The sequence below is a fragment of the Pistacia vera genome, unplaced genomic scaffold (genome assembly GCF_008641045.1).
Source record: "Pistacia vera cultivar Batoury unplaced genomic scaffold, PisVer_v2 Contig71, whole genome shotgun sequence".
Taxonomy (NCBI): Eukaryota; Viridiplantae; Streptophyta; class Magnoliopsida; order Sapindales; family Anacardiaceae; genus Pistacia; species Pistacia vera.
The window spans coordinates 3,341-11,146 of record NW_022196568.1 but is presented as its reverse complement, the minus strand read 5'-3'; the positions used below and the strand labels follow the sequence as shown (position 1 = coordinate 11,146).

General features: G+C 36.6%; 1 protein-coding gene across 1 annotated transcript; it reads right to left on the bottom strand.

Annotated features, from left to right (window-relative positions):
* Positions 1-1,330: 1,330 nt before the first annotated feature.
* On the bottom strand, positions 1,331-7,593 carry LOC116114408 (ABC transporter B family member 2-like). Its single transcript, XM_031400548.1, has 12 exons — positions 7,231-7,593; positions 7,107-7,161; positions 6,846-7,021; positions 5,403-5,603; positions 5,037-5,296; positions 4,394-4,934; positions 3,931-4,310; positions 3,436-3,848; positions 3,091-3,332; positions 2,758-3,005; positions 2,257-2,669; positions 1,331-2,167 (listed from the first exon to the last, which is right to left on the bottom strand). The coding sequence occupies exons 1-12, from the start codon at positions 7,489-7,491 to the stop codon at positions 1,614-1,616; spliced, it is 3,744 nt and encodes a 1,247-aa protein (XP_031256408.1). The 5' UTR covers positions 7,492-7,593; the 3' UTR covers positions 1,331-1,613.
* Positions 7,594-7,806: the final 213 nt, after the last annotated feature.

Here is a 7,806-nt window from a genome sequence, read left to right as displayed (position 1 = left end):
AGTAATAACTTACAAAATTAATTAGGTTTGATTCCCTATTGAGCACAAAGATAACACTTTTATCTATTATTTACTTGGAGGCCCGAGGTGGTGGGTTACTGTAGGATAGCTTTTCTTGAAGAATAATCGAGGTACAAACACCTCAATTAACAAAAAAAAAAAAAAGAAAAAAAGGTACAAAGTTAATCAATGGAAACCCTAGCTATTTTCTCGTATTAACAACCAATTCTTTATTTGTTTATAGTTTTATATACGTGTAATGTAATAATAGCGGTCAAAGAGATCAAATTCTAAGGGAAAAATTAAAATTATATGACAGAAAATTAATTAATTTTTTTAATTATAAATATAATACGCTAATCGTTTTATGTATTATTGGGTGCAATATTCCATAGATTATTGGGAATTTGACTATTTGATATATGCAGTAAAAGTTGTGTTTGGCACTCTCCTGGCAATGACTATCCATGAGGATAACAACTCTTATCTAATTGCTTCTTCTGCCAATGCTGGTCATTTTTCCTGGGCAAATTTTCACCTAGTAGTTTACCTAATTATACAAGAGGAGTTTTTGTTAATTTTATGCAAAGTTAGCTTCAGATTCATGGTCAATATACAAAAATACTTGTACATGTACATTGCAAAGATAAATTATAATTTCGTGAAGAACTTGAGGGTTGTGATACATCCTATGTGTTTTTTTTTTTTTTTTTTTTGGTAATCGGGGTGATCAGACCAACTTGTGCGCACCTCAGTTAATCCCTAAGGTCCATTGAACACTTTACAAACTCAAAGGACTAAGTAAGTTACAATGTTACTGTGATAGGTGATCCTAAAGTTTAAACCAAAAAATTCAAAAAAATGAGTAAACCTCCTTGACCGCCAGACCATCCTATGTTGATCTACAACAATTGAATATAAGAAAACTGCTCATTTATTCGGGAAAAATCTTTGTCGAAAATGAGCAAAATCTATAAGAAATGAGTCATTCTTACAATAAGTCTACATCAGACGCCATTAAATTTGTCGAAGTCGGAAATCTTGTTTTTTTTTTCAAACCATCAGAGAAAATTGTTTCTTTGCCCTTAAAATCCTATTTCCTAGAGCATTTTACAACATTCAGAAATTGCTTGTAGGAAATAAGGCTTTTTTTGTTGTTGTTGTGATTGGTATATTTAGAATCAGAGCCGCATAATAGAAATCTGAAAATGCTGCATCTGGACTAGCAAACTACAAAAACTCAAGAAAATTTTACATTTCACATGCTTCTGTAACTTAAAATTATCAAGTATTTGGTAACCAAGAACAAATGTGATGCTATTCATGTTAATTTACACAAAGTCAAATTCCACCTACCCCACTTATTTTCTCAGAATCCAAACAATGGCCACATGATCGACAGAAAGGCCTCTTCCATGTATGTTACAGGATGAACATGTATAATTGTTATATTCAGAATGAAACAATTAATGCTTCCAATATTCCAAATTCTCAACATTTTATGGACAAAAATTAAGAAACGGGAAAAAGAAAATCAACGGGGCGCATTATCTATCAAAACACCCCAAATAATAATAAATCGATCTGGTTTTTATTTGTCTCACCTGTTGTTACTAATGATTTTGTCCTTGTTGCTGTTGCTGAAGGTTGATCAGCTTAAAGTATGCTCCATCTTTGTTCTCTATGAGACTTGAATGAGTCCCTTTCTCTATTATCTTCCCATTTTGAAGAACAGATATTTGATCAGCATTTTTTATGGTAGAAAGCCTATGTGCCACAATGACTGTTGTTCGGTTCTGCATCAATCTCTCTAGAGCTTGCTGCACAACGCGTTCTGACTCCAAGTCAAGCGCACTGGTTGCTTCATCTAATAGCAGAATTTCTGGGTTCTTTAGAACAGCTCGTGCAATGGCTACTCTTTGCTTTTGGCCACCAGATAGTTGAACCCCTCTTTCGCCTACTTTGGTTGAGTATCCTTCAGGAAGCGCACTAATGAAAGTATGCGCATTAGCGAGTTTAGCTGCTTCAATCACTTCTGCTTCAGTGGCTCCTTCTTTCCCATAAAGGATGTTCTCATAGATTGATGTAGCAAAAAGAGCAGGTTCTTGTTGAACAAGCGCAATGTGTTTCCTCAAAGACTTGAGATTGAGTTTTCTGATATCAATGCCTGTAACAATTTGATCAAGTGAACCATATTTAAGAAGAATCAATTTTTGAAAACCACAAAAGCATGCTAGAAAAAACTTAAAAACTTACCATCAATCATCACCTTTCCGGCTGTTGGGTCGTAAAATCGAAGAATAAGAGAAATGACAGTGCTTTTACCGGATCCACTTTGTCCGACTAATGCCATACTCTTGCCTGCGTGTACTTTCAGATCAAAGTCTTTGAAGATCACAACATCAGGCCTTGAAGGGTAGCTGAAGTGGACGCCTCTTAGCTCAATTGTACCCTCTACATTGGTTAGCTCTTCACCCTTGTCCCCAACTACCTGTGTCTTCCGGTCCATCACTTCGAAGACTGATGCCACCATTTGGTTTCCTTTTAATAAGTCTGGGACCAAAGCCAAAGTTTCACCCATGGCTAAAGCCGTTACAATCAAAACCATAAATGATTTCATCACAGATTTAAAACTAGCGAGCTCCTTCCCCATTAAAACAGAACCATACCTGCAGCTCAAAGTGAAAGTTTAAGTCTTAAGTACTGATGTTCTGTTTAAGCTTCTAAGCTGATCGAATTAGAGTGAAGTTACGTTACCATAAGGCGAGGCCATAGGCTGAGAAGATGAAGAACTGGGAAATGCCATAGAATAAGCCAGCAATCTGACCACGAGTAAATGACCGGCGGGAAGGCTCCACGAGTTCTCGGGCATAAAGATCGAGGACCTTCTCTTCAGAGCAAAAGGCAGCAACAGTACGGATGTTACTCACAGCCTCACCAGCAAGCATATTAGCTTTTAAATATGCTTTGCTCAAGTTGCCCCCATATCCTTGCATGAAGATTTTCTGAAAAGATGACAAGAGGAGATAATTATTAGAGTGGCCCTGAAAATCAAAGCTTGCTTAAAATTTGTATGGAAGGACAAGCAACCTCACTGATGTGGCCACTGATGATCAATGGATATGTGGCTATGACAACCAGTGTGAGCCTCCAGTTTAAGATGAAGGCAATGATAAATGAGGCGACAACCAAACCCACATTCTGTAACAGAATTGATGAGCGATCAACAACTATTGTTCTTAACAAACTCGCTTCACTTTCTAGACGTGATGCAAGGATAGAACTTGAGTTGTTTATATCATCAAACCATCCAATTTCATTCCTCAAAATTGCTGTGAAAAAGCCAAAAATAAAACCAAACCATCAGAATCTTAATTTATTCAGATGCCAGAGATCAGAGGCAATGAAAGATGGTTAAATTAAAGATCAATTTACCAGAAAACATCATTTCGCGCACTCGAAGAGTAAGTCTCTCTCCCATGATACCAAAACAGAGATGCTCAATGGCATGAACAATGACTGTAACAACTGCACCACAGATGAAGAGGATTGTAATCTTCTTAACCTCGCGACATGTTGTATCCCAGTCCATGTAATAAGATACAAGAGCTTGGGAGACACCAAGAGCGAAAAGAGGCATTTGAGCTCCGGCAATCAGTGCACCAATGGTGCCAACCACCCCATACATCCAGTCTGGTCGCACCATTGAATACAATCTTTTAGCTGAAACATGCTGTGATTTTACAGTATCCATTCCTTCAACACCAGCTAGTACTGATTCCTTTTCAGAACGAAAACTCGCCCCAAAGCTTGTTGTAGTTCGAGATAGTTCTCTTGAATACTTGATGCTATAAAAAGTTAAGAATACAGATTAAAACTCTGCGCCATCCGATGATTAAGGTTTGAAACTTGAAAGTGTAAGTTAAGTACCTCAGTGGCCTACTCATGGAAGGACCTTGCGAGGGATGGCTTTGCAAAGCTTCAGAGCTTTGAAGTTGAACAAGTGCAGCATATGCGCTGTTGGGATCTGAAATTAGCTCTTCATGGCTTCCTGTTTCCACAATCTTCCCTCCATTGACAACCGCTATAACATCTGCATTTCTAACGGTGGAAAGCCTGTGAGCAACCACAACTGTTGTTCTTCCCACCATCACGCGATCAAGTGCCTCCTGCACACTCTTCTCAGACTCTGCATCAAGCGCACTTGTTGCTTCATCTAGTAAAAGAATTGATGGATTCTTAACTATCGCTCGCGATATCGCAATCCTTTGCTTTTGTCCTCCGGATAATTGTATTCCCCTCTCTCCAACCTGCAATCCACATCTCACATTACGCATTAAGGACAAAATTCTCACTCAGATTTCTCAGAGGTAGAAGAATTTTAAATCAGTACCTGAGTTTCAAATCTGTCAGGGAGATTGTTAATGAAAGTTATAGCCTCTGAAAGTTTGGCGGCGCGGGTAATATCTTCAAGTGTGGCATCATCTTTTCCATAGAGAATGTTCTCCCTGATGGTTGTTGCAAAAAGTGCTGGCTCTTGATTAACCAATCCAATTTGCTGCCTGAGCCACCTGAGGTCAAGGTCCCTAATATTGTGTCCATCTAATAGTATTTCTCCAGAAAGAGGCTCATAGAAACGTTCTATCAAAGATATAACTGTGCTCTTTCCTGAACCACTTCCTCCCACAAGAGCTATAATCTTCCCAGCAGGAATGTCAAGATTAAACTTATTGAAAATAACTACATCAGGGCGAGATGGATAACTGAATGACACATCCTTGAATTGAATGTGACCATACAATTTGTCTTGCTTCCGGCCGGTTTTGGAGCTGGCTTTGCTCACTGTGTCCCTCTCTATCATCTTAAAAATCGGATAGGCAGCCGCCGTTGCTCGCACAAATGCAACAATGTCAGGCGCTGCCTGGCCTAATGACCTGAAAAGTAATCAGAAACAAGTTCCCAAATTCTGGGGATCAATTAAACTGTAGAAAATATAATTGGCACAAAACGTGAAAAATAAAGAAACATAGACTTACAGGCCAGAGATAACAACATTGAGCATGGTGGTGAAGGATTCTCCGCCATTGGCAATGCGTTTGTGAACAACAATGCTAACGAACCAAACAAGTAACGACCAGGAAAGAAAAAGAACACAATGCATGGAGCCGAGTCCGAGGCCTTTAGCTAATCCTGCTTTTCTTCCATACTTGTAAGTATTTGACAGAGCTTCTTTATACAATTTCACTGCCTTATCTTCTCCGGCAAACGCTTGCACAGTTCTCACATTCCCAATTACCTAAAATTAAGTTGCAAAATCAAATATATAAATAGATTTTTTTTTTTTTTTTTTTTCTGTCAAGTTCAAAGTATAATGATAAGATAAATTGATGATTTTGTTTTACCTCTTCAGCGATTTCACCGGCTTTTACATAAGCTTTTCGGACGCGGGCGATGAGGCCGGTGGCAATATAAGCGTAGATGCCACCAGCAAGCGCAATCAAGGGGACGATAGAAAGTGTGACCAGACTGATTTGCCATACGCTAGTAAAACCTATAATGAAGCCTCCCAGAAAACGGCTTATATAGTGCATGAAGTTCCCCACCTGTAATCAAACAATGACAATGAGAAGTTGGGTTCAGGTTGATTTCACCATTTTTATACAAGTAAATTAAAGCCATTAAAGTAATGCATTTTGATAAATTATTGTAATTAACTTCAGAAATGATATAATATATCAAAGTGAGACATTAGGCCAAAAATTTAATTTAAAAAAAAAAAAAATTACCCATCAATTGTCTTAATTTCATGCATGAAAATCCTAATTCAATTCCTACAAACCAGGAACATCACGGCGTTTTATGTGGTTTATTTAATTAATTATTGCCGAAAATTATATAATACTACCCAATAATAATAATGAAAAAAATCTTATGGTACAGTTTGAAGAATTAATAATTGAGATCACGGCCTTCTTGCCTCTCCAACTCCCAAATTGAATATTAAAATAAAAAGAAATAAAACTTCATAAATTTAATTGGTTCAATTGGATCAAACTAATTAAAAGAAGAAAGCCCCTTCATCAATTCCTTCGTTTCAAGTTTCAAGTTGCCAGACTGAGATTTCAATTTTTATGATACCAGAGCTGGCCTCGACAGACTCATCTAACCAACCCAACCCCACTTATAAATGCTTTCTGCCAAATTTATTTGCTCCAAAATTAAGCTATAAATCCTCCAAACAATTACCATGCATAGAAGAACACCATTTTAATTATAATTTTTCAGCTTTTTTTTTTTTTATATATATAAATTTAGCCCTTTTTTTTCTTTTTAAATTTTATTTTAAGATCTTACAGGATATGAAATTGGTAAATCATTTTCTGATGATTTTTAAGTGCCCATAAAGTTACTGTCTCTGTAACTCTCTGATATTATTTATCTTAGCTTAACCCTACAACTAATAGCAACAATTAATGTATCAACCATTCTTGTGTTTGGGTTGATCTGACAGTATTTAAGAAACAAAAAATTTGACAGTTGAAACGAAGCTACAATTATAGTTGCCAACTGTGTGTTCGCGAAAGCCATTAACTGAAAACGAGTAAACCCTAATAAATTTTCCATCTCTCTAAAACCCTTTCATGGTAAAAAAAAATTTGAACTAGGATAAAGAGTGAAGGAGGTAAACTGAAATAAATAACTCAAGAGAAGCCTGAGCATGGACCACCTTTTCAAAATTTCACCTCAAGAGTCAAGATCATCTTTAATCATTGAACCAGTCATTAATTAGGATTAAACTCGCAGATTTAATTCTTATTTAATTAAAAAAAAAAAAATTCACATACCTTCTCAGAAAGTGCATCTTGAACAATGATAATGTCACTTGTAATTGCAGAAATTACTTCTCCTGTTGAAGCCTCAGTATCAAATAAACTTATATCTTGACTTAACATTGACCTTAAATACGCCATCCTCATTTTCGCTGCCTGCCGCTCTCCGGTGTACATCCAGCAAGCCACCTCTATATGTACATATAAACATTCAATATATCAATCAAAATTAAATTAAACAAGGTAAATAGAGGTGAAAACAAAATTTTTCGGTACCTAGCCATGATGAAAACATAATTGCCACACTGAGATATACAAAATCCAACGAGTACTGCAACAAAAATAAGTTAAGACAGTTGAAGATGAAGTAATTTACAGATTCTTGAAGAATTTTGGATACCTTTGCAACTTTGTGAGAAGCTGCTTTGGGGGCAAGATAAGCCAATCCAATAATATTGATCAGTTTCCCGAAATATATAAAGAAAACAGGAACTGAAACCCCGTGAATAATTGCACCAATTGATCCCAAAACCATTAACACACAGTCGTAAAAATCTGCAAATGTAAATAGTTTTAGCAACGAAACTCTGTTCGGCTTCTTCTCTTCTTCTTCCTTTTCCTTAGTAATCTTATCATCATCCTGGTTACTTAGCGCTCTCATTTTGGCCAAAACTTGTACTCAAACAAAACAACAAGAAGAAGAAGAATGAACTAGAATAGAACGTGAGAGAAAGAAAGAAGAAGAAGAAGAAGAATGATAATAATAATAATAAGAGGAGGTTAGGAGGTGAGGAGTTAGATGAATCATTTAGTGCAAATTTAAACTAAAAGCTGAACGTGGTGGTGGTGGACTAAGCTACGGTATTTTCTTGTGAGTGACAGTTGTGTTTATGATGACATGCATTTTCTTACAAGAGATAGATTTTACTAAGTTTAGCTAGACATCCACATCACTTTTATCTCTTCAGATTTTGAG

Bases quoted from the DNA above. Each gene is read 5' to 3' on its own strand.
- LOC116114408 (XM_031400548.1), bottom strand. From the start codon at position 7,491: ATGAGAGCGCTAAGTAACCAGGATGATGATAAGATTACTAAGGAAAAG. The intron at 4,935-5,036 runs GTAAGTCTATGT...ATTACTTTTCAG, and splicing joins AATGTTGTTATCTCTGGCCT to GTCATTAGGCCAGGCAGCGC. The intron at 2,168-2,256 runs GTAAGTTTTTAA...AAATTGTTACAG, and splicing joins CGGAAAGGTGATGATTGATG to GCATTGATATCAGAAAACTC.